This window comes from Diplodia corticola (assembly GCF_001883845.1).
Source record: "Diplodia corticola strain CBS 112549 chromosome Unknown scaffold4, whole genome shotgun sequence".
In the NCBI taxonomy this organism is placed as follows: domain Eukaryota; kingdom Fungi; phylum Ascomycota; class Dothideomycetes; order Botryosphaeriales; family Botryosphaeriaceae; genus Diplodia; species Diplodia corticola.
The window spans coordinates 100,385-125,455 of NW_017971483.1; the positions used below are offsets into that span (position 1 = coordinate 100,385).

General features: G+C 58.7%; 7 protein-coding genes across 7 annotated transcripts; 3 read left to right on the forward strand and 4 right to left on the reverse strand.

Moving 5' to 3' along the window:
* Positions 1 to 1,177: 1,177 nt before the first annotated feature.
* On the reverse strand, positions 1,178 to 3,131 carry BKCO1_400037 (hexose transporter; the record flags this gene model as incomplete). Its single annotated transcript, XM_020275699.1, has 7 exons — positions 1,178 to 1,490; positions 1,550 to 1,872; positions 1,926 to 2,005; positions 2,064 to 2,295; positions 2,365 to 2,513; positions 2,581 to 2,594; positions 2,668 to 3,131. The coding sequence occupies 7 exons, from the start codon at positions 3,129 to 3,131 to the stop codon at positions 1,178 to 1,180; spliced, it is 1,575 nt and encodes a 524-aa protein (XP_020134317.1).
* Positions 3,132 to 5,077: 1,946 nt separating this feature from the next.
* Positions 5,078 to 6,323, reverse strand: BKCO1_400038 (acyl-n-acyltransferase; the record flags this gene model as incomplete). The annotated part of the gene is made up of 2 exons (XM_020275700.1): positions 5,078 to 5,773; positions 5,850 to 6,323. 2 exons carry the CDS (start codon positions 6,321 to 6,323, stop codon positions 5,078 to 5,080), a joined length of 1,170 nt encoding a protein of 389 aa, XP_020134312.1.
* Positions 6,324 to 7,681: 1,358 nt separating this feature from the next.
* On the forward strand, positions 7,682 to 10,444 carry BKCO1_400039 (ring finger protein; the record flags this gene model as incomplete). The annotated part of the gene is made up of 5 exons (XM_020275701.1): positions 7,682 to 8,238; positions 8,392 to 8,660; positions 8,727 to 9,297; positions 9,356 to 9,430; positions 9,499 to 10,444. 5 exons carry the CDS (start codon positions 7,682 to 7,684, stop codon positions 10,442 to 10,444), a joined length of 2,418 nt encoding a protein of 805 aa, XP_020134311.1.
* Positions 10,445 to 11,195: 751 nt separating this feature from the next.
* BKCO1_400040 (dna-binding protein) lies at positions 11,196 to 12,095 on the reverse strand (the record flags this gene model as incomplete). The annotated part of the gene is made up of 1 exon (XM_020275703.1): positions 11,196 to 12,095. The coding sequence occupies one exon, from the start codon at positions 12,093 to 12,095 to the stop codon at positions 11,196 to 11,198; it is 900 nt and encodes a 299-aa protein (XP_020134243.1).
* An 824-nt stretch (positions 12,096 to 12,919) lies between these two features.
* BKCO1_400041 (importin beta-5 subunit) lies at positions 12,920 to 16,232 on the forward strand (the record flags this gene model as incomplete). The annotated part of the gene is made up of 5 exons (XM_020275704.1): positions 12,920 to 13,720; positions 13,780 to 15,566; positions 15,627 to 15,748; positions 15,804 to 16,001; positions 16,063 to 16,232. 5 exons carry the CDS (start codon positions 12,920 to 12,922, stop codon positions 16,230 to 16,232), a joined length of 3,078 nt encoding a protein of 1,025 aa, XP_020134244.1.
* Positions 16,233 to 16,986: 754 nt separating this feature from the next.
* On the forward strand, positions 16,987 to 18,060 carry BKCO1_400042 (uncharacterized protein; the record flags this gene model as incomplete). The annotated part of the gene is made up of 1 exon (XM_020275705.1): positions 16,987 to 18,060. The coding sequence occupies one exon, from the start codon at positions 16,987 to 16,989 to the stop codon at positions 18,058 to 18,060; it is 1,074 nt and encodes a 357-aa protein (XP_020134241.1).
* A 1,879-nt stretch (positions 18,061 to 19,939) lies between these two features.
* On the reverse strand, positions 19,940 to 23,660 carry BKCO1_400043 (c6 transcription factor; the record flags this gene model as incomplete). Its single annotated transcript, XM_020275706.1, has 6 exons — positions 19,940 to 20,940; positions 20,997 to 21,427; positions 21,477 to 22,477; positions 22,525 to 22,662; positions 22,872 to 23,359; positions 23,468 to 23,660. 6 exons carry the CDS (start codon positions 23,658 to 23,660, stop codon positions 19,940 to 19,942), a joined length of 3,252 nt encoding a protein of 1,083 aa, XP_020134242.1.
* Between the last annotated feature and the right edge of the window lie 1,411 nt (positions 23,661 to 25,071).

Below are 25,071 nucleotides of genomic sequence, written 5' to 3' on the forward strand. Positions count from 1 at the left end.
AGTGGTGTTTGTGCACGGGGCGGCGCGGGGGAAATGAGGGAATGCCATGCGGGTGTGACAGGCACAGGTACGTACCAATCAGGAAAGAGGCGCAGACGAAGGTGGGCGCGGTGAGAAAAGTCGACTGGGCGTGAGCGAAAGTGGCAAGATCTACGTGAGGACGACAAGAGGAGGCCGGTCGGCGGTGGGCATTTAAGCTTGGCCGGCTTGGCCGGCGTGGCTGCCAGCAGGCACGAGGGTTGTCGGTGGGCACAGACGCAGGCGGCGCAGCACAGAAGGAGCATCCACGGCCTCTCAGCGCCGTTTCAGCGCCGGCGCATCCGCCCAACGTGCAGCGCCCTCGTTTGGCCCAGCCGCGATGCCATGCCAAATATAAACAGGGCCGGCTGGGGTGGTCGCGTGCGGGCCAATCCGCTGGCCCCGCGGACTGTTCCCCAGATCACCGGCCCCTGCGCTAATGCCGGCGCAAAAGCTTGTGCAAAAGTCCTGTGGTCACCGGCGCGCGCCTGTGGCCTCCAGCCGCCCTGTCCCTGCCAGCCCATGCAGGGCTGAGCCGGCCCAACCGCAGCCTGCACCCCCCGACCTCCTCCAAATAGACCCCAGCAACGTGGCTGGCCATGGTGACATGCCGCACTGGCAGGTGCCGAGCCGCGCGAGATTACCTACCGCCACCGGTTTCGTCGCAGCTGCAGTATTCCCATCCGTGCGACGGCCGCGTGCGACAACGCAGAGCCCGTCGAAGGCGCTAAGCCGGCGCGAAGTCGTTGCCGTTCTCTCCGTGCGTGTGATGCCAAGCGCTGGCCAAGATTTAGTTCCCAGCCATCTCGAAACCATCCAGCCGGCCCGCTCCTCTAGCGCGCCCTTCATAGACATGGCTGCCGTCGAAACCTTATTACCGTCCCACAAACTGGTGGAACACATGAATGCGGCACCCACTCCACTCGTCTCCGTCTGACAGCTCTGTTGCGTCGCATCATCTCGTGGCACCCTAAAAGGAAAGCGTTCGGCCCATGAGCATCTCGCGTCCGAGCTTGATGTTGTGTGCGAACCTTCCCCGCCTCAGTCTCCATCAGTGCGGCAATTATGGGGTGAGCAAGGGATTCAGCACTGTTTGTTTTGTGTAGACGGAAGGCTGAGTCTCTCATCAAACATGCGACAACTGTCCAAGTCACTCCAGTCACTTTACCTCCTTTCCCTTTCCAACGCTAACGTCCACTTCCTCCACTCCATCCATGCTCCCTCTGTTCGGCCCCACTCCTACGATTACGCTTCCGGGGATTTCTGCATGCAATATCTGCTCCACATCAGGAACATCGGAATGCTTATGGCCATCGAAGATGGCGTCGATCTCCTCCAATGTCTTGCCTTTCGTTTCCACCCACGCAAAGACGAGGTATAGCACCTCTAGAACATCCCAAGAGGCGTTGATAATGTACGTCTTCCAGCCAATGGCATCCATGGCGAACGGGAAGACCATTGTCACAAAAAGCCTGCGCCAATAATTAGACTTTGATCCCGGCCGTGCGCACTGGAAAGACTTGGAACTTACCCAACGCAGTTGACCACGAACGTATACATCGCCATGCCGTTAGCGCGCATCGAGTAGTTCAGCACCTCGGGCGGATAGAGCACTGTGAGCGGAGTCCAGCCGAATGAGTACGAGCCTTGGAAGAGGAAGATTATGGCCACGGAAGCGTAGATGCCGGATGTGTTCGTTGACTCTCCGTACAGCTTGTTAAGGCCGGCGTACAGAAAGAGGAAAACGGTGAGCAAGGTGGTGGAGATAACGGCCATGGTCTTGCGGCCAAACTTGCTCAAGCAATAGGTACCGAGGAGGGCAACGCATAGACACCAAGCGTTCATAATGATGTTCTGCGGCAGGGTGAGCTACGCATGGCCCCGGCTGAGTCTTCAGTGAGACTCACTATTTCAAGCTGCGTCGTAGTGTCCGTGACGCCAGCGCCGTCAAGCATCGTGCCCAAGTAATACGAGACAATGTTGTTTCCTTTGATGTAATCAGCCATCTCTCCTAACGCCAGGGCCCATAGCAGGCTGATACGCACCAGAAAGCATGCAGATGACGGCAACGGAAATCGTGAGCCCAAGTCTCTTTCTGCGACTTGGCGTGCGTACGATCTCCTTCACTGTCATTTCTCCTGATTCCTTCTCCCACTCCAACGTGTCGCAGATTGACTTGAACTCGACGAGCGTGGCTGTATCCTTCAGGTCGCCATCGCTGTGCGTCAAAGCGAGCGCATACAGAGCCTCATCCTTGCGGTTTTGGTAGACCAGCCACTGAACGTCCCGTCAGCATATCTTCGACGGTAAAGGTCAGCGGGGAAAATCGTTGAACACCAAACGTACCCTCGGGCTTTCCGGCACAAACGGCAAGATCAAGATGCAGAGCACGCTGAAGACACCCTGTACCGCAGAAGGAAGCCTCCACGCCCACGTGCTGTCCATCATGCCCGTTCCATACGTGATGCCGGATGCAGTGAGGCCGCCAACGTACCCTGTCCGAATCTGTTGTCAGAAATCTCCATCTGTATGTACTTGTCAACAGCACCTGCAAGTACTCACAAAAATTGTAAAACCTGGAATCGCAGTCATTAGCATGTATTCCTGAAACATCCCTCTATGGATAGCGAGGGGCTCCCTTTCACTTACAGCCCCAATCCCCACGCCCTCCACCGATGCGGCAAGCACTCCGACAACCATACCGGCCCCGCAATCGACGTCGCCCCGTTCCCCACGCCAATCAGAATGCGCGACGCAGCAAACATGCCGACATTCTGCGCCGCGGCCTGCAGGACGACGGCCGCAATCGTCACGGCGGCGGCGATGGCCATGGCGTTCTTGCGGCCGAGCGTGTCGGACACAGTGCCGTAGAAGAGGCACGGCACGACCTGGCCGATGTAGACGGTTGCCGTGTTGAGCGCCGTCGTCGCGGGTGTCAGATTGAAGTAGTTTGTGTAGGCCGGCAGGATGTTGAGCCCGCTCATCATCGAGCCGTCGTAGCCGAGCGTCGCGGACGAGATGCACGAGCTCAGTATGAGCAGAGCGATGACGAGGCGGGAAGAGTGAGGGACCAGCGGCGTGGCTTCGAAGCTTGGGAGGGGGAGGAGCGCCATGGTTGACTGCTGCTGTTGCACGGTAGGCTGGGGTTTCTGTTCATAAGGGGGGGGGAAGAAGTTATGGCCGTGATGGACGTAGAGATGCCTCTGGCGTCCAAGTCGATCGAGACATCCGTTTTTGGACACCCGTTCGATTTGTACAAGGTCTTCATTTTATACGTCTTCAGATAACAGGCGGACCGGCGTTTCGGCCATGGTCCTTTTGTTCGGTGTTCTGGGGAAGAGTGGGAGGAGACGTCTTATCGACCAGCAACACTGATAGCATTGCGGGCGATCAGTGACTAGGATACTTGGCTGATGGGACCAATGAGCTTATCAACGGGCCCAGCAAGCTTACCTCCTTTCAAATCCATGCGTCGGTGCTGGTCGGGGAATCTGGGGTTGATAGCGCGTCGTCCATGCTGGCACATGCGTCTCACGGCGCAAGGGGAAAGTGGAGATAGCGGGCGGTCCGATGCCAAAGATGATGCCGTCATCCCAGAAGCTGCCTCGGTGCTGATTACTCCCTTGATTGTGTGATCGGATAATAGTATGCTGCTGGAGAATAAAGTGCGGAGGTATGATCGTCCAAGTATCGGTCATTTTGGGGCGCGGTGGTGCCGACAACGTCTAGGGATAATATGGCCATGCAGGCGGGATAACACGCTGTCGCAAATCAAATGGGAGAGCGCCTTGAGAGTCTGATGGGAGACATGGATAAGGACAAAAGATCAGGAATAAGAGAGAATGAACAGAGTAGTACAGCGCCGGGGCTTCTTTTGGAGTTCGTCACGAAATCAAGTAGGTCGAATTCGAATTCGCAGTCGGAAAGAAGCCATCAAGTCGAAAAGATACCGTGCCAGCCACCTGGACTACTTTTCCTTAGAATTACATGGCTGGCCAGTATTATGAACCGAGACTCGCACTGTAACTTCAGCCAGGCAGCGGAACAAGTTGAGATCTATAAAGACAGGGCAGACTCGGGAAAGACTGCGTGACCGCGTAGTTGAGCAGCCACTCACAGGCAGGCGAAACGTAGGCTGGACAGACAGACATGACATGATGCGAAGGACCACTTGGGTGCCAGTTGATCCGTGATTTGGTGCTGTATGATCGAAGGATGGAGGTTCGGGTCAGAGCGACGCCGAAGGGAAGCCGGAAGGTGCCACAAACCCCGGCGCGACGCTCGAACGAAAGCCCGGCATACGTGCGCCAACCAATGGCCGTCGCTGGAATTCTCTGAGTGAGTGGATCTCCGAAAATCTCTGTGGTTGAGCGGCTCCTCTGTCGGCGGATCGAGGGTCTGTGGGTCGGTAGGGTCGGCAGGGCTTTTTCGCGTCGCGCGTCGCGCGTCCCGCCAAGGAAAAGGGCCCGTGCGCAAAATTTCTCGCGCCTTAAAAGCTCGCCCTGCCCGCCAACTCTTCCTTTTTTCTTTAGTCGACTTTGTAAGTTCTACCCCCGGGGGTAACCCGCGCAACGCTGCCATGAGAGCAACCCGCTAACGTCTTTGCGAACAGACTCATAGAATCATTTCTATAGTAAACGTCTCCTTCTGAGCTCCTTACCAGAGCCACAGAATCTCCAACCTGGCTGATGATTCGCAACCCCGGTGCCCTAGAGTGAAGCCTTGTGCTGCGGCTCCGGCTGCAGTGGTGATGATCTCGTCCCTTTCAGATGCCTGGCTTCGGTCGGTCTGGCTGGGTGGGTGCTGGTGGTCGTCTGACAGGCTTTGAGAAAATGAAGCTCATTGACGGATCTTCTGGTGGTTCTGGTACATACAAAGAGGCCTTGGAGGCGGCGCACCTGGTCTACAGACCTGGATACATTGAATACAGAGAAGAATCTTTCTTGGACTTGGAATATCTGGATATGCTTCGTGAAATCTTTGTCTACGCTGCATCCTATCGCCTCCCATGATCACTCGAGCGCACACGCTACTCATGCAAATCGTGAAACGTGGCGCTTCAACACCACCCATACTTCTCGTTGCCTACCCACTCGATGGCCTCTGCGACGGAGCTGCCGTCCGCCGGCGGCTTACCGTACCACATAAGACTGGCGATGCTCTCCGTGTCTCTGTTGACCACCTCGGCCTTGGGATCCAAAAGCTGAGCGGCAGCGACGACCTCTGGTGTGGGACTCCACGCCTCCACCTCAGCCATATGCCAGTTTGCAGCCTCGCGCTGTGCTCTGGCAAGCAGCGCTGCGATGGCCGTAACCACCGTGTCCGGACGAACGTCGTCCTCGATAACCAAGCGAAGGATGTGCAGGGTGTTGCCCTTGCTTTGGTTCTTATCGGCGTTGTACCACATCCGTGTCCAATAGCACCACACCCGCTTGCCTTTCTCCTCCCCAATCATGGCGCCCTTGACCACCGGGTGGTTTCCGTAAAATTCCTTGCCGACAAACTCCTCACGGGCGTGGTGCCACCGGATGGTGTGAATGTCAGGCACAATGGCCACTCGGGTTTTACCGTCCGACGGGCTGTCTTTCAAGCTCTCGCGAAGCTTGCTTTCGTCGTGCGTGCAGAGATCCGGCAGATCTGCAGCGCCAAGGTCCTTCACTGGCGGCAGTTCCACAGCCTGCGACTGCTCTGCCGTTGCCGGCACCGAGATGTGTGCAGACCTGAAGGGCTCCCAACCGCGGTTCGCATAGAATTTCTTCGACGCGTCTATCAGATTGTCGTCCTCGCTCAAGGGAAGAATATGGAGGTGAAAGGATGCCCGCAGGACTTACCTTGCCGATGTCAGAGTAGAGGATGGAGAATAGGCAGTCCGTCTTCTCTGACGTCTGCCACGTTCTCAGCTTCTTGCCCAGCTCCTGCATCATCCGTCCTGCGTAACCCTTCCCTCTGTGCTCCGGCGGTGAAAAGACGCTGCCGATGCCGTGCGTAATCACGTCCTTTATCTGTCCATCCTTCGCTACGATTGCCTTCTTCCGGAAGCTCTCGCAACCGGCCAGGAGGATGCGTTCGCTGGCGGCCTCGTCGACCAGCACCCACCAGGTCTGCCCTCCGTCTTTGGTGATGTCCTGGCTCGAGAGGAACCGCTCGCGGCGGATGTATGCCTCGAGGGACAGCGCACCCCGCCAGGACGGTGCGTTCTTTGTCCACTGGATGACCTTCTCGTCCTCGGTGGGCTCCACGAGGGCCAGGGTCGGGCAGTCGCCCGGTGGGAGCTTATGGTCGTATCCGTTGGCGTGTCCGTTCATGTTGAAAGGGGCGTGATGGATAGTAATACAGCGGTGTGGCAGCCTTCTCCGGGGGCGTTATAGGGTTGCGGAGGACGCGGGCGCGGGTTGCGACGGGGCGCGGTGTATTTATGTGTCAAGCATGCGGAGATGGCTTTGACGGAGCAGAGGCCGTTGCACCCGGCAGCGAATGACCCCTTGAGCCCGCCTCCTGGGGCGGGCTTGAGAAAGGTAAGTCTCGCGCACAGATTGGAGGCAGTCCGACGGGAACCGTGGCAAGCCGGCTGGGGTGCTCCCGGGCAGATCACATGTGGAGGAGCGTAGGGCGCGGGTTGTGGAGCAGCGGCCAGGGGTGGCTCTCGTCTGACAGCATCGAGTTTCTCGTTCTGGCGTGCGCCATGACGCGCACCGGTGAAAGAAGATGTGAAGAGCAGCGTAGCGGACTGCAGTGGGAGCTTCCGACAGCTCCTGCCGCTTACAGATAGTGGGGACATGGGGGGGGGCCAGCCAGCGCCAGCCAGCGCCAGCGCAGTTTGCGGGCAACAGCAGATGGGCAGCACAAACGACATAGGTATGGAGCTGCGCGTGTGTGCAGCAATCAGACGCACCTTGCGAGCTTGAAGGCCGCCTCTCCTGAAGGCCGCCGTCGCAGCTGGAGGCTCTGCTGCAGCACAGTGGTAAGCCGCAGATAGACGAGGCCGCCGGGGTGCGACGCTAGGTAGCGAGGCAGCGAGGGCTGCTTCGCATGACTCGCGCCGTCGCGCTCGCCTGCCTCTCTGGCGCCAGGCGACACGGCAAGGCCACAGGGCCACAGGGCCACAGGGCCACAGGGCTGCGCCGCTTCACCAACGCGCGCGAACCACTCCCTCCGCCTGCACTCGCTCGCATCCCGCCAGCGGCACGCAAAGCCGCGCGGCTCCGCTCTTGGCTCCCGGCACTGCCGCCGACACTCCAGGTGCCCCCGGGCGGCGCAGGCGGCAAGACTCGAGTTGTGCAGCCGCGCTGACGCTACCCCTCCTCCCTCGCTCCAGCAGCAGCTCCCGTGATTGCGGCTGCAGCTGTCCGGAGTGCAGAGTCGTGGGCCGACTTTCCTCTCTCTAGGGCCGCCGGTCCCTTTCGTTCGCACATTCGCACATTCGCAGCGTGCGCGGCGTTCAGTTCCACAAGGTGACGACGTATCAATTTTCTTCCGTGTGCACTCTCGACTCCCACCTGCTGCTCGTGTTGATGCTGCCTGAGGCGTCGACGCCCTCCCTGGCGCTTTACCACCTTGGCCACTGTCCGAGTCCTGGCCAACTGCCACTGCCTCATTTTAAATCGCGCTCCATACCCCTCGTCGCATCTGCGCACACTCTCAACCTGATCCTGACCCGCCCGGCATGCCGCCCAACAACCCTCTCTTGGCTGCACCGCGTGAGATCATCGAGCTTCTCTCAGATGGCGACAGTGACGGCGACGTGGTTGCAACGCCTCGTCTTCACCGGCGGGACAATGGGGCCCTGACACCCAGGTTTGGTTCGCCGGTGTCCACAACCGCAGGATTCGATGTGGAGTGGGAGGCCATCATGGCGGCCGTCGAGGACGAGGAGACAGCCGCAGCTGTGGGCCCGGAGCCGACTGCACTCTTCGCGAGAGAGGCGCAATTCATGACTGAAGACGATTGTCTGGCAAAGGTCCTCGAGATCTACCCTGATATATCGCATGATCACGTGCGACATATGTTTCGTGGCGGCCTCGACGTGGGAATGCTCTCCGATAGCACGTGGTGCGACCAACTCATTGTGCGTATCCTGGAGGAAGGCAAGTACCCGACGGAGCGTGAGGCAAAGAGAGCGGCATTGAAGCGGAAGAGAGAGCCAAGCGAGGATGATGACTTTGACCGCACGCCTATGGCCAGCCGTCCTCATGGTGCCGCCAAAGCGTATCACGCTGCTGCGTAAGTCTCTCTCCTTAGATCGCTGGATGCCAGCTTTCGCTGCCAGGTGTGTGCCAGCACTCGCGTTGCGCGGCAACGTCTTCGACACAGCCTCCAGGCGCAGCCCCCAAAAGATCTGCCGCCTTTCTCGGACCACACTCTGATCTCTCGCAGTGTCAACGCCCTCCAGAACCAGTATCGCGAAATCCCCGTTGCATTTATCCAACACGTCCTCAAGCAACAGGGCACCTTTTACAAAGCCTTCCTCTGTCTCGAGGAAGCGGACCGCACATATTCTGCGACCGCTACCTCGGGAAGACCTTTTCGCAAAGTCCGCATTCGCGAACCCAAACCTCTAAACACAGACCCCATCGTTGACCAAGCCATGGAGACTGTGCTCCAGGAACTTAGAGCAGCAAAGAAGAAGCTGGACCAAGACGCCGGTAAGCACTTCACAATATCTCAAGCTACCAGACGGCTCCCTTATGACTAACACAGACTTTTCGCAGCCAAACGCCAACAGAAGGCGCAGAAGCTCCTGGATGAAGAGCGCAACGCGGCTCAAGCCCGCTCCACGGGCGATGAGTCGGAGTGCATAGCCTGCTTCGACAAAGGTCCTACCAATCGAATGATGTTCTGCGACGGCGCAGAGATCCACTACCTTTGTCAAGACTGCGCTCGCAACTGCATCAATGCGGAGCTTGACGCAGGCAGATGCCGCCCAAAGTGCTGTGCGCCGCACTGCGGAGCCGGCTTCTCTCGGTCGCAGCTTATGGCCTTTCTTGACCCCAAGGTATTCGATCGCTTAGAGAGGTTGCAACAGCAGGATGATCTGCGTGCGGCCGGCCTCGAGAACCTAGAGGCGTGCCCTTTCTGCGACTTTCAGGCCGAGTGCGACCCTGTGGAAGTTGATCGCGAGTTCCGCTGCCAAGCCGATAACTGCGGCATCGTGAGCTGCAGGCTCTGTCACTTGGAAAGCCACGTCCCTTTGACGTGCGACGAAGCCGCAAAGGACCGCAAGAGCAGCGTCCGCCACCAGATCGAAGAGGCCATGACCAGGGCCCTTGTCAGAACTTGCAAGTAAGTAGCAGCTCCAGCTCAAAGTCGCATCGCTCCCAGATACTAACCCGTGCAATAGCGGATGCAAGACGCCTTTCACGAAGAGCGATGGATGCAACAAGATGGCTTGCCCCAAGTGTGGTCATGTGCAGTGGTACGTCCCAGGCCTTTCTTTACAGCTCCATTATATTGCACCTCTGAAATTAACATTCAGCCTCCCAGTTACATCTGTGCCAAGAGCGTTCAGAATTACGATCACTTCCATAATTCAAACGGGAGCTGCCCCCTCTACGATGACAACATAGAAAGACGCCACATGAACGAAGTCAAGGCCGCCGAGGCCAAGGCCCTCGAGGAGGTCAAGAAGTCCAATCCAGACATGACAAACGAGGAGCTTAGTGTCAAACTCTCGGAGAGTGTCCGTAAAGAGGAACAAAAGCGAGTTGCAGCTGCTGAACGCCGTCGTCACCCAGCCGGACTCTTCCACCACCGTCTACCAGGAGATCCTATTGAGATACCTGCCGCGGGAAGACGACGTGGACGCAACCCTCTGCCGCTTGATCCAATTGCAGAGCCTATGGTAGGCGTGCCTCCCCGCTGGATGGTCCCTCCGCTACCAGACTTCGATGCCTTCAACCCCGCTCCGGATCGGGATCGGAACAACCTCCAGCAGATTCAGGCAAATCTCGACCACCTACGGCAGCTCCAAGCACATGTCGATGCCGCAAGAGCCAATGTGCGCCGCCCAGATGGCATCAATCCATTTGGAGCGCACGACGGCAACTACTTCGGATTCAATGCTATGTTGCCCGCGAACAACCTGGACAACGGCTACGCTGCGCCTCGTCATTACGAATATCGGCGTCTGGTCCCCGAACAGCCCCGGGCTGCCTTAGGCTATTACGGCCAGGCACAGCAGAATGTCGGACAGCCTGCGCTTGACAGGGACCGTCTTGCTGCAGATCTAGTAGCCCGGCAGAGGCTTCGGGCGGCTCAAATGCCGGCGCCTGTCGGGCAGGCTGTAGCTCCAGGGCAGGTGCGCTACAACAGACTGCCCACGTTGGTCCACCCGGCGGGTCAAAACCTGCGACAACATCAACAACAAGAACCGGTCGAGGAACAAAACGTGAACAGGAATTCGGCTATACTACGACACCAACAGCCTTAAGCAAGGCTGAACAACCATGATTCCTTGCATAGGCTTGCGCCACATTTACACTTCGCGCGCTCAGTCACATGAAAGACCTGAATTCTACCAGAAATTCCACTTTGTGGGAGTCTTTTTTTCAGCGATATGGTTTCCGAAAAGAGGACTTTCCGTTGCGACCAGAACATATCAATTACGACTTGATTCGATACCCCTCTGGTTGCTAGCTTTTCACCATGGGCGAGCCGACAGCCGTGCTCCGGCGCGAGCACTCTACCAAATATCCGAAGCATTCTAGCGTTCACTGCGGTTTCTCGAGCTATTCGGTACTCGACTCTTTCTTTTCATTCTGATAATCCCTCCTCCCTTGGTTTTTACCTTTTCTGGCTCTGACTTTTACTCCCGAACGAGTTTGCCTTCGTCCTTTGACAACAAGCAGGCCTTGGCTACGTAAAATTCGGGACTGCTGGCATAGAATCCGGTAGGATTTTCTCATTTCAACTTACGGCGCGTGGGGCATAGCGAGTCCAAACTTGTATTGCAGATGCGGAGGTAAAAAAGAAAAAGAAAAGCCCAAAGGACTGGCGCTTTGACATGTTTTCCCTTACCTCCTTGCGACTCAATCATGGAGAACTGAGCTCTTTGTTTCATAGAAACGGTGGATAGTAAATGAAATGAGTTATTAATTGACGGTTTCTTCCCACACAAAACAAGGGAATAAAAAGTAACCGCTGGATGCCATCATCAGCACCACCTTCACTACCCGAGCAGGTCACCTATAGTCCACCGAGCTCGCATTCGACTCCAAGCCCTCCTCGGCCATCACCTCCGCCTTGGCCTTGCCCTCCTCGATCCACATCTCGAACACCATCTCCCCAGCCCTCACCGACCGCACCGGCGTCGTCCCCGCCCCGCCCAGATCCCGACCGAGCTCGTCGTCGTCACGACATTCGTCTCCGCCCTGTCGCAGGCGGCGGCGGCTCTTCCGCACGGCCTGCAGGCCCGGCTGCACCGGTATCCACGGCTGCGGGTGCCCGACGGGCGGATCGACGCCGGCCTCGTCCTTCAGCTCGACGGCCAGCGTGAAGGTGCACCGCGGCGGCAGCGGCCCGAGCACGTCGCCGCAGACGGTCAGCTTCGCCAGCGCGGCGCGGAACTGCTCTTCCATGTCCACGTCTTCGGGTTGCTCCACCCCCGGCGCTCCTCCTCCTCCTCCTCCTCCTCCTCCTCCTCCTGCCGCCGCCGCACTCGTTGCGCTAGCGGGCGCCCTCGCAATCACCGTGTCCCGGTCCTGCGGCCGCGCGACGACGGGGAAGCGCGACACGTCCCAGACGTAGCGCTCGAGCGGCCTGACGCCGCCGCCGCCGCCGCCGCCGCTGCTGCCGGTGGCCGAGTAGACGACGAGGGCGACGCGCGCGACGGCGTTGCGGAGCAGCTCGGCCTCGGTCGCCGCGACGGCGTCGGCGACCCAGGCGCAGACGGCCGGGTGGCGGGACTGGCGGACGGAGTAGTTGTAGGCGCGGGCGGTGAGGAACGAGGACGGCGGGTAGAGGGCGCGTTGGTGGAGGATGGTGTGGATGCAGACGGTGAGGAAGGAGGTGAAGGCGGCGACGAGGGAGGAGAGGGTCTGGGGGGTGGTGGTGGGTGGGGGTGGGGGCGGGGGTGGGGGCATTCTCTTTCCGTCTGTCTGTGGGATTTATTTTTTTTGTTGAGAGAGAGGGTTATGTTTTTAGGTGTGTTTGTATGCTAGGTCTTTGACGGGATCGCGGTTTGGTTGGTGGAGGTATGGCCGTGTGGGCGGAAAACGTGGATTGGACAAGGTACTGTCTGAGGTCTCTTTCGGAATAGGGCGGCTCTTGACTGCTCAGGTTTGAGGTCGGTGTCTGCGGTACCAGGATCAGCAAGCTTTGGGTTCGAGACATGAGGAAAAAGCAGACAAAGGGTTTGGGGAAGTTTGAGGAAGACTGACGCAGTGGCGGCGGGGGGTTTGGACATGGCTGCATTGGGGCATCAAACATAGCCTGGTTGCCGGATAAGTCTAAGCAGCTGTCATCTGCGACCCATGTCGATCGCGGCGGCGGCGGCCTGAGCTTCTGGAATCGCAGAGTGAGTCTCGGAGCGTGTGGCTCGCGCGGTCACGTTTGCAGCGCCGAGGAGCGGCCGCGTGAAGTGCTCGCCCGTCTCGCCGCCTCCTCCGGTTCTTCACGCAATAATCAGACTGGGCTCCGTCGCGCATGCCTGCTTCCGGCCGCCTTGCCTGCTAGCGCCGTCGACTCAGCATCCTCGTTCAGATCCTCGCCGCGTGACGCCCGGCCCAATCCCTGGCCCTAGTGGACGCGCCCACCGCCCAAGCCCACCCAATTGCCCCGCGAAAAGAATAACACCGCTCGACAACCACGTCAACGCGTGTTTGTGGCGCCGCCGACGTGCTTTCTCCCCCAACTCTCGCGCCGTCCCCCCGCCCTCGCCCGCCGAACCACCGCACCCGCCGTCACCATGGAAGAGCAGCTCGTCCGCCTCCTCGCCGACACGCAATCCCCGCAAGACGGCCCGCGCAAGCAGGCTGAGCTGCAGCTAGAGCAACTCTACCCCAACGAAGCCTTCCCGCTGGGCCTCGTCACCGTCGCATCCCACGACTCGGTACCGCTTGATATCCGCCAGTGTGCGCTGCTGACGCTGCGGAAATACGTCGTCTCGACATGGTCGGCACAGTTTGACGAGTTCAAGGGCCAGCTCGTTGCGAGCGAGGAGACCAAGAGCCGGCTGCGCCACTCGCTGCTCGAGCTGGCCACCAGCAACACCGACGAGCGCAAGATCAAGACGGCCGCCAGCTATGTCGTCAGCAAAATCGCCTCGGCCGATTTCCCGGACCAGTGGCCCGACCTGCTGCCCGGCTTGCTGAACCTGATACCTACTGCCACCGACGCTCAGCTGCACGGCGCCCTCAAGGTGCTCGGCGACCTGATCGAGGAGTGCTTCAACGAGGTCCAGTTCTTCCAGTCCGCCGGCGAGCTCGTCAAGACCATGTATGCCGTCGCCACGAGCACGCCGCGGAAGCCGTCGCTGCGCGCCCTCGCCGTCGCTGTCTTCCGCAGCTGCTTCGACACTCTGGAGATGGTGATGGAGGACCACAAGCAGGCTGTGAAGGGCTTTGCGGACGAGACGCTGAGCGTCTGGCTCCCCTTTTTCATTGATGTGCTGAAGAGCAAGCTCCCGGATGCGCCCTCGGAGGATGAGAGCTCCGAGGCAGCAGAGATCTGGAGGGGGCTTGTAGTATTGAAGTTGCAGATTGTTAAGGTAGGAATTGATGTTTGCCCATCGCCGTTTTGCATGCCTTTACTGAATGGATTGCGCAGGCACTTATGAGAATACGCTCGGTTTTCCCCTCGTTGCTTTCGCCCCATAGTCCAGTCCTCTTCTCCGCCACGTGGCACGAGCTTTCTTCGTTGCAGGGCGCATACCACCAGATGTACATCGAGGACGACAGGCAAAGCAGGCTGGAGGATGCCGACGGACTTCCCTACACTTTGGACTTCCTTGTCCTCGAAGAGCTAGACTTCATGCAGGCATGCTTGAAGGCACCACCGGTCCGGAAGGAGCTCGAGTCGCAGCTGCAAGCTCAAAGCGGAAGCGGAGCGACCTGGGTCACCGAGGTCATGCAGCTTGCCGTAGCATACGCTCAGATCACCACCGAGGAGGAGGGCCTGTGGAACTTGGATGTCAACATTTTCCTGTCCGAGGAGACCAGCGTCACTGCCAACTACACACCCCGCACGGCTTGCGGGGACCTCGTTATCAAGCTCGGCGAGTGGCAAAGCGCAGCAACCGTCGACGGACTGCTCTCGTACACCCGTTCTCTGTACTCGACGGACCAGACCTGGAAGGCGAAGGAGGCTGCGCTCTACATCCTCAACCAGATGCTTGGCGACTTCCAGGATGTGGAGCGTCAGGTCAGCGCGGAGGCTGCTACCGGCTTCATCGACTTTGTCAGGTACGCCATGCAGCAAGAGGAGGAGTTCTTGCGGGCTCGCGGCTACCTCACTGCTGGCAGCCTTACCAGGACGTCCGGTGATGCGCTGCAGCAAATGGCTGCGTCGTTCATGGAGGCATCCCTCCAGGCCATCACCAACGATGAGTCAGATGTGGTCAAGGTTGCCTGCATCAGAGCCCTCCAGCACTATCTCTCAGCGCTCCCCCAGGCGGCCACGCTGCCCCTGCAGGGTGCGGTCGTCAACGCCATCTCAACCTATCTTTCGAGCCAGGACCTAAGCGATCTTGCTGATTCCGACGACTTGATGGTTACGCTCGTCGAGACTCTTCGCGACGCCATTCTTCTCGACACTCAGATCTGCCTCAATGGGGCCGGGCTGGATCTCCTTTTCACCATTGCCAGCCATGGCGCAAACAACTTCCAGCTCACCATCCTGGTCAGCGAGACTTTCGAGGAGATCACCGAGACTCTGGCCGCAAACGGCCATGAGACCTTTACTCGCCTGTGTCAGAAGGTGCTTCCCTCGCTCACTGGCGCCTTCGATGTCGGTACTTTGACCGAGGAGAACGCTCTTACCAATCTCGCTGCCGAACTGCTGTCCGTCCTTACCGAGCACGGCTCTGAGCCCCTTCCGCAGGGCTTCGTGTCTACTATCATGCCCAAGATCAACCGTGTTCTTCTTGGCTCCAATGACGAAGAGCTCCTCAGGGCCGCCACGTCTTCTGCCAAGAACATTCTCATCCACGACCACCAGCAGCTGTTCGAGTGGCATGATGAGACCGGCAAGGGTGGCCTCGAGGTCGTTCTTGTCATCATCGACCGTCTACTTAGCCCCAACGTCGACGACAACGCCGCTGCCGAAGTTGGCGAACTTGCCGCCGAGGTGGTGGAGAAGGCTGGATCCGAAAAGCTGGGACCGTACATGGTGACTCTGCTCCGCGCCGTTGCTGTCAGACTCGGCAGTGCTACACAGGCGCAGTTCATCCAGAGCTTGACGCTCGTTTTTGCGCGCTTGTCTTTGGTCAACGCTCACGAGGTTGTGGAATTCCTCGCAAACACTCAGATTGGCCAGCAAAACGGGCTGCAGGTTGTCATGGCCAAGTGGCTCGAGAACTCGATCATGTTTGCCGGGTACGACGAGATTCGTCAGAAGTAGGTACCGCCTTTTCCTGGGTTTGCTGAAGCACTCGATGGCTGACCAATGACGTGCAGCGTCATCGCCCTGTCAAAGCTTTATGATCTCAACGACGCCCGTCTAGCTCAAGTCCTCGTCAAAGGTGATCTCATTGTCCCGCAGAGCGATCGTATCATGACCCGATCCCGTGCCCGGCAGAGTATGTCCGAGTAGTTTCGCGCAGTTCACCATATACTCACTTGTGTTCCGTCCAGATCCCGACCAGTACACCATGGTCCCGGCCACGCTCAAGATCCTCAAGGTTCTCGTCGAGGAGCTGCTGTCTGCCAGCGGCAACATGCAGAACGTCAACGCAGCTGGCGCCAACGAGCTCCCCGACGACGACAGCGACGACGATGATTGGGAGGACGACGAAAACGAGCTGGATCTCGGTGCCGGCGTCACCAAGGCTGGTAAGTATCTACCCAGCTGTCTCCAAATGCGTGCGACTGACAGTGGCATGCGACCTCGCAGAGCTCATGGCGTACGGCGCCGACGACAGTTTCGGCGGCCGCCAGCGCGACGACGAGACTCAGGCTTACCTCACAAGCTTCTTCCACGAGGCGGCGCAGAAGCCTGGCTTCAACGAGATGTTCGCGGCGTTGACGCCGCAGGAGCAGGAAAAACTCAGGTCGATGAGCTGATGTTCTGTCATCAGATGTGTTTGTTTTGAAATGGTAAAGGATCAAGCATACGTTTGAGATGCAGTTGACAAGTAGATGGTGGATATGATGGGATGCAAAAGCGGGGATTACATGACTATATACCACATAGACGAAAAGAGACTGTACAAAAATGGGTTGCGTCATGTGCTTCGCTTCGTGTGTCACCGGAAGGGAAGAGCCAGCCAGGCAGAGGCTGCCTTCGGCCCAGGCCCGAGATGGACATTCTTTACCTACAATTGCACGGCAGCTGCGCCTCGTATCTCTTGGGAGCAGGAAGCCTTGGGCTTCTGCGGCGGGTAGGCTTGATCTCGGCGGACAGCGCCTTCCATTCCCACAAGGGTAGGCTCGATCTCGGCGGATAGTGCCTCCCATTCCCGCAAGGGCACCGGCACCGGGCTGCCCATATCTACCTAAAGCTCTGTACCTTCGCCTGACCTGAACACCTTCAGATTCCAACCCAGCTCCTTTGTCCATCAGTGCTCACGCTGGCTCTTTGCTGCCGACACAGCTTTACTTTCAGCATCTCACACCTCGCATCGAGCCCCAGCAGCGCTGACCGCCATCATGGACTTGAAAGCACTGATGACTGCTCTTCTGCTCTTCCCCGTCCTTGTCATGGCAGGCGGTCGACGCCACCGTACGTCCGCCGTTACGAGGTACTACGAAGTAGAGCATGAGGTGCCTCCGATTACGTCCTCATAGTAGGTCCCGCCTCCCTCCTCCCCTTCCACCTATGGTAAGCCACCATGAGCTGACCGCCGCGTCCAACGACAGCCCCGTCCTCAGCCAGCAGAACTGCGCAGCTCAAGGCCCGGATAAGAGCAGCGGCATCTGCACTAACAAGTGCATGCGGCAGTATATGACGGCAATGACCTTGAGCCCCGTCACCTGGGTGGGAGACAACTCAGTCTTCAGCAGCGCCACCCTCTTCTGGACACGTCCACGCTGGGGCGATGCCGATGGCAAGCACGTTCCGCTCTCCGACCAAGTGTCCGAGTACTCAAAGACGAAGTTCCTCCCATCCTCCGAATCCGCCGCCTTATCCAAAAGCCTCGCGCTACTTCACAAGAGTCCAAAAGTCAGCACGAGTTCAACCGTCCCCCAGAAAACGACAACAACGACAACGGAGACGACGACGGAGACGACGACGACGGCGACGACGGCGGCGCTGCCGGCCATCTTTCCCAGGTCAGCCTCTACGCCTACGCTCAGCGTCGCCTCGACAGCATGCCTGCCCGACCCGATGAAGCACCCGGCCGTGACTTCCCGCGATCCGCGAGACCCCTACCGCGAGGAGACCTGGGTGAAGCCAACGAATCCGGCATGCGACCGGTTCGATCCGATGGGATACAATGCGAATGAGCTGCTGTGGATGTACCAAGACAAGAAGAATCATGTCGAGTGCTGGGACTATGAGTCGTGCTGGGACCACTGCAAGAAAGTGAAGACCCGCGAGCACAATCTCAGGAACATCATGCTCGGCATTCTGGGTGCCATCTGTGGCATCGTGCTTGCCGCCGTGGCCTACAAGTTGTGGCAGAAGAAGAAGAAGGCGAAGGCGGACAAGGACACACAGGCGAGGAAGAAGTGGGGTCATGAGCTCAGTCCCGCCGCCGCTCAGAATGTGGATGGTCCGATGGATACCGTTGCTGCTTCTGCTTCGGATGAAGAGAGTGCGAGGAGAGCGGCCTCGTCATTCAGGATGGCATTCAACGGGGGCGTGATGAACAGGAGGGATGCGAATGCGTCGGGCAGCGAAAGTGTGCCTGCGCAGGATGATCGTACGGCGATGAGGAGGGCCTACTGAGTAGGAGCGGCGACGGCCCTGATTGTTCGACGGCTTTTTTTTTTCCTTTTTCTTTTGTCTTTCGAGTGTGTGGCGTCGAAGGCTCTATTGTTTGAGAAGTTTTATGTGGGCCTGATTGCGTCGATGGTCTTGTTGCTTTGGCATGGTGCCTAATGGGGTATTGTATGCTTAGGCGTTTGGTTCTGCGATTCGTTGTTGCTCTTACTCCTGCTTCTCTTACTGAAAAGTTTCAGCTTTGTTTTGCTTTTCCGTAGCTTCACAGATGCGTTACCCATCATCGAATACAAAATATTGTTTGCCGCCAGGCGAGCAGAAGATAAAAGGTTACCCATCATGACAAGCCTATGTGTCGATACTGTGGAGGGAGAAAGAAGCATGAAGTAAACGTGCTAAGCCTCACTACCACAGGCATATAGATAATACACTTCACCCTCCACTCCTCCAACTGATTGGAGCTTTTTTCGAGGCCCTTTCTATCATACGTTGTTTCGGAGATACTACTAATACATACTGAGCAAGGAGCCTCGAATATGGCTTCTACGCGGCGTGAATGCCGCATGAAGCTTGCTGCGAGCCCTGCCTTCGCGAGGCGCCATCGTAGGAGCGGAAGACAACCGCGCCCAGAGCAGCCGGACTCCTTTATGAAGCGCTGTCTCTGGGTTCAAGAAGCCGTTGCTACTACTTGGTCAGCCCGCCCATGAGATGTTACATAGGACGCAGGAGCACCGGCCAGCTCCACTCCGGGGAGCTCGGAGCGAAAGCGATAATCGGAGGGCGGAGGGCGGGGGGCGGGGGGCGGAGGGTAGTAGAGACGTCGGGCGTGGGATTTGAGCTGCACAGATTGAAGGGTGGTGCAGGGTGGGAATCGCGTAGGGCAATTGAATTTGTTTTCCTTCTTCCCCCCTTGTCGGTGAGCTCGATGTGTGGGACAAGGAATAGCCCCAAGTCGGACAGAGAACGTGTGGCTCTCCTCGTCTCGAAGAATCCGATCCGGATGCTCTCTGTGTGTAGTCAGGCTCACCTGGCGCGAACAGCAAAGCGAACGGCGATACGGGCTTTTCCGAAGCAGCAAGGCGTCGCAAAAGTAGGATAATGTTCCTGTGGCGCAAGAGAACGCGAGCACGAGTACAAGGCAAAACCCCCGGAAAACACAAGCCTTTAATTCCTTTTTTTTTGGTTCTCAATGTAATGAAAGTGACGAAGAGACATCAAGCACCATCGTAGATGTCCAACATTCATTCACGTACACTCAATCCACCACCTAAGGGGTTCTAGACCTACACGCGCCGCCCTCGTACTCCTCCATGGCCTCTCTCTTCAACTCCGTCACAAGACCTCCGCGGCCAGCTTCCAAAGTGTGACTAAATAACACACGTCCGTTTGTCTTTTTCCCAAAATAGCCCCGTGTTAAAATACTAAGCGAAGGGATATAGTGAGAAACAAAACAATGTTGAGTAATTGTCATCCCCGGCCCAAACGAGAAAACGAGCGAAAGGAAAACCAGTGGAGAGGCCGTGAGAGAGGGATGATCATGGGGGAAAGGAAGACCGCCAGAACGGTATCGACCAATCAAAGGGATGATTCAGTCGAGTGGATGCCGATAAGAGGAAAACTTTGTTTTTTTTAAGCCTTTCCCTGTTCCTTCAACTCCGATTTGAGGGAGAACCGCCGGACCAGAAAGCGGCAACCCGGGACGCACACAACGGGGGGTAGTGTTAGGGCTAAAGCGTGCATGACTCATGCTGCGCGCAGGAGAGGACCGCCGAAGAAGTGAAAAGGGCGGCAGATGTGGAGCGGGTCATGCAGCGCGTATGCGTGTCGACCGGGACGTTCGGGAGCGGGTGGGTAGCTGAGAGAGACGAAGGAGGAAGAAAAGGGTTCAGGATCTGCCGGGTGTGGGTGGCGGGCCGGGCGCGCCCATCCACACAGCACTCAGCCATCCGCTGACGCCCTGCTCGCCCGGCTGCGCCATGGCTGCCCAGTCTTCCCAATTGGTGCCTGCGATGAATGCGGCGATGTCGTCACCGCCGAAGCGAGTGTCGAGATTGTCCAACCACGCCTCCTGCGATGCTGGCGAAAAGGATGAGCCAGATGTGTACGCCGGTTGATGCGTGCCGTAGGGGTCTGCGGGACTGCTGTGGGGATGCTGCTGGTGCTGGATAGGCGTGAAGCCCGACGGGCGGTCGTAAGGGGTGTTGCTTGCGGCGGATGCGGAGCCGGGCGGGGATAGGATCGGAGAGTGTCCGGGCAGCTGAGGTGGCTTTGGCTGCTCGGGGGAAGGGTTCGAAATCGGAATGCGACCCGGTCCGTACGTGGTCGCCCCATTGGCTGCGTTCTGCTGGGATGCAGCCGCGGCCACGGTATTGATCGCGTTCCACCGCTCGTGCCGGATGGCATCGGGGGCGTTCGATGTATCCATGGCCTCACCCTTAGGCATCGACGAACTAGTGTCAGGGCGGCGCTCCTCGTCGCCCACGTCGAGCATGTCCAGGTCCTCGTTCTCGTCCCATAAGCTGCCAAATTCCCGTAATGACTTCTCCAGCAGCTTGTATTCTTCTAGGCCACCACCAGGCCCCCCTTCGCGAAGGGTGAGATTGCGCAAAGACTCGGCCCCGGGAGAAAGACCAGTCGTTGCTTTCGCGTTTCGACGGAAGTCCTTCTTGATCCGAATGAAATACACATGCACTCGTTTGAGGGTCCTGAACCAGCCATCAGCCATGTGCAGCGCTCTGCGCATCTGGCTTGTGATCTCGAGGGCCGTTCGTGCGGCCTCTGCACCGGGAGAGTCGCCGGTTTCGGATTTCACTGGATTGTAAGACTGTGTTCCTTTGCACATGTGGCCGTAAGGATCCATCCAGGGGAAGTTGATAGCATAAACACCTGTCTCATATCAGCCATTTGAAACGCTGGATTACTATAGCGAGATGAAGGCATACCCGTGAATGCAGCAGTGTACGCAGCGAAGCCGACGATTGGTGTCTCGACAAGAACATTCCACTCCTGGCAGATTCGCAGAAGGTCAATGACGTCCCTTGCAGACTTGAACAGTTCCCGTGCGCTTTGTTCCCAGAAGCCTTCCGGAACCGTGTATTCATCCGAGGAAAAACAAGGAGGATCGAGGGGCCCTTGTGGCTTGGGCGATCGGAGCGGGATGAAAGGGATATATTCGCGGTGGAGAATCATGCCAGAAAGGAGGTGCACAATGTGCATGAGGACAAACGGCGTCGATGTTCTCGATGTAATGTGCGCGGATATGTTGGGTGAGGTGAGGGTCATATCGCGAGGCAGACCATCCCTGAATCGGCTGTGAAGTCGCTGCAGAGTACAGAATGTTGAGCGGTCATCCCAGGGGGGGAATTGTTCCCGTCTGAAACAGTCAGCGACACATCCAAATGTGAGTCAGGCGAAACGCATACCTTCGTCCCCCACTGCAGGACCATTTGACAATACGTCCATACAAATCCAACACTTTGATAAAGCGGCTGAGGATGCCTTCATCGGAGCCGACCTCCCATCGGCCATCTTCCTCATCTTCTCGGCCAAGCCCCGTACCCGTGGCCGGAGACCGATCGCTGCTGACAGGAGTACCTCCGTTAGGCGATCCTGACTTCGAGCCCAGCATCACTGAAGTCTTCCGTTGGTGTTGGATATGGGCGCGGCCAACAACATCGTGAACTTCTTCGCCCAGCATCAATGTTTTGACTTTCTCGCCAAAAAGGAAGGCTCGTTCGCTACAAGGTAGTTGAATCCTCAGGTCCTGGATGTTGAGCATTTGCGGCCTGTATTTCCCACTGCTCAGGTATCGGTCCATGATGAAGCAGCTCCAGAAAGTACGTCTCCTCGTCTCCTGTTCGATGAAAGCATCCCCTTTGCTGTTCAGCGCATATTCTCTCTGACTGGTGCTTACACCGAGGTGCCGTGCTTCTTCGACCATGGCAGTTGATCTAGCCAAGGGCATATCGTCAAGGTCGGCCTCGAACTGAAGACCAAGTAGCTGTGCTCCACGAATTGCTATTCCGATTGTGACCCATGCCTTGGAACCCTGGCAGGACCCCCATTCGTGCAACCCGAGCATCAACATGGCCTGAATCCGCTGCAGGTCGGGGACCCCCGGATCGCCTCCGTACATGCTGGCGATACGGTTCCGGCATGCTGAAGCGTAGTACTCGGCGGCGACTTGGGGTTTTGGTTTTGAGCTGGAGGTCGAGTGGTACGCAACTAGCTGGGGGTGGAATCGGGAGGTCAGGGCTAGAAAGGCCAAGAGAAGAAGCGGAGAGAGGGCCGGGAGAGGACCACTGGCTGGATCGCCAAAACCAGAGTTGGGCGACTGTAGCGAAGACTGCCGCAAAGGCTTCAGGAAAGTGGGAGGATGCAAGAAAGGAAGATCAGTGGAATAGTGCGTCTGGAAAATCTCGAACTGCAGAGTGGTCAGCGGCGCTGATGTCGTCGTAGATGAAGACGTACCAGTTCCGTCCAGACTTTCGGCGTGAGGACGGTCGGATCTAGCGCATCCACTAGAGCATGGGGGCTGTCTCTGTTTGACGAAGAGGTGCCGGGAATCGAGGTAGAGCTCTTCTTGGGACGGGGCTGGCGCCGCGGAGTCTGCCACAAACCGAATAAGCACTTCAAGACAATCACACAAACAGCATGACAGAGGCGTGGCATAAGCGTATAAATTGCGAGGGAGCTGTTCTACTGAAAGACAGGAACGTCCGCAATCCTGATGAGGCTGTGATCCATCGGGCAAGACCATGAGACAAGGCGTGACGTAAAACACAGAAGGGAGCTCTAGCTACGAAAATGAAACTTACCTCACCAGCGGGACCTCTGTCCAGGATGGGGTGGCCAGACTGACTACTGCTCTCACGGCGGGCTACGGCAACGCCGCCGCCAGCGCCGGCGGCAGGCGAAGGATAGGTGCATTCGCGGCCGGTGGTCTCGCAGGCCCTGCACGTGGTGCCTACGCCATTGTTCACGCACTTTACTTTGCTTCTTCTGCAGCGGGCGCAGGCGATGGAGGACCTCATGCGAGGCTGCTCCGAGCGCCGGGCGCCCGCCTCAGGCGCGGCTCGCTCCGGGGTCTGCACCGGCGGCAGCGGGCGCTGCTGATGCTGCTGGGCAGAGGCCGGGAAGACGGGCAGCGGCGGAGCAGCGTGGCCCGGCGGCGGATAGGCCGGCACGTCGAGACGGGCAGTTGGCGGGCTGCCCGTGAGCGGGCGCTGCTGCTGGGCGGGAGTCGGCGAGAGCAGCGACGAGATGGAGGTTGAGTGATTAATGATGGCGGCGGACGGGGCGCAATCTGCGAGAGATCACGCGCGGGCTGGGTTGGTTGGGGTGGGTTGAGCTGAGGGAGCCGCGAGGTGGGAAGAGCAGAGCACGGCAGTCGCGCCGGGGTCAATGGGCTGACGTATCCCGAGCCGGGCTGGGCCAGAGCGAACGCGAGCGAGCGGCGAGGCGGGGGACTTGCGGCGGCAGCGGAGGGCGGGCTCGACGGGCTCGACGGGCTCGCAGAAAGATTCAGGGTCCAAGGGCCAGCAGGAGCGTCGGCGGCAGCTGGAGGCTTTTGTAATACTGCCCGAGAGCAGCGAACCGAAAGGCATGCAGATCGTAAAAGCCGGCCTTCCGCGGGTCCCGTGTCAGCCAGAGAAGCCGAGCGGAGATCAGCTTCGTCTGGGATGACCCGCCCCCGATAGGGCGTTCGGAACGAACCAGCCCATTGTCCTGCAGCGGGAGAGCCATCAACGCCCGTCGCAGCCAGGAACGGCCGCCGGCCAATTATTCCAAATTCTCGCAGCAACGGCCCGACCTGCGCATGTGGGCTTCTCCACGCCTCCGGGTCGCCCGTGAGGCGCCACCTCCCCATCATCACCTTACTGAACCGCGATACGAGTCGGCCGGACGCGCCTGCCACGCCGTTCCCCGGCCGCTCCACTCGCCCTCCGCGCCGCACCACGGCACTGCGGCTGAAGCCTGCCTGCCTAGGTACCTGCTGTGTACGTACGCCCCCCTGTCGCCCGCTCGGCGTCGACTTGGAGGCTTGGCTGACGCGACCTTCGGCTCGTCGGCTCCCTCATGCGCGCCGCACATGTCCCAGTTCCCGAGTTTCTCAGCGCGGCGTCAGACAGCGCGTCTTGCGTCGTGCCGGCTCTGGCCTCGGCCTGCCCCCCTCCGGCATCTCTAGCGCCGGCCAGCTGCTGCCCTTCCCGTGTGCTCTGTTGCGCTGTTGCGTCCACACGTCTGTGCCCAGCAATTCCGGCTGTGCCGCTCTCCACTGTCTGGTCGGCCTGCCGCGGACTTTCCGGCTCGTTGATGCTTCCGACCGCATGCGCAGCTTGCGTGCCTGCACGCAAAACTGTGGAGTAAAGCCACGGCCACTAGCTCCTACCCGGCCTGCCGGCTAACGTTTGCCTCGCAGCCGTCGGCTCCAGTAGTCTCACTGCAAGCTCGTCAGCCAGCGCGGGAGGACAGCCTTGCAGCGTGTGCTTGGCCGCTTCCGTCGCCGCGCGTGTGCATTTTCGGTATCCGGCTGTGGCCGACACCGGGCTCGCGCACGGCAGCAACACGCACACGCACACACACATACACACACGCCAAAATGCTGGTGTTGCTCAAGCAAGAACTGCCCCGGCGGCCATGAGGGCTGGTGGAGAAGGTTGCCTTAGGCATTATTGGAGGCAGGGCCGGCACGCCGGGGACTAGAGGTGTTTGGCGAGACGGCGTTCGCCGCCAAGTGAATCGACGCCCGCATCTCGAAGCTGCGGCAGCGGGATACGTCTGCTTTGTGCTTGCCCAAGAGATGACGGGCGTCATGTCGCCGCGCGTTGTGGGCGCAAGGGGCCGATCTTCATCACTTGCTGGACTGGTGCTGCCCGCACCAAGGCCCAGCTTGTCCCGGCCTGGGCTAGGCTTGCGGGCGGCAGGAACTCAGCCGGGGCGGTTTCCCTGCGTTTCCTGGAAATCGCGCGTGTCTCAGGAGCGCAACACAGTCCCGTAGTGTAATCCATATGTAGG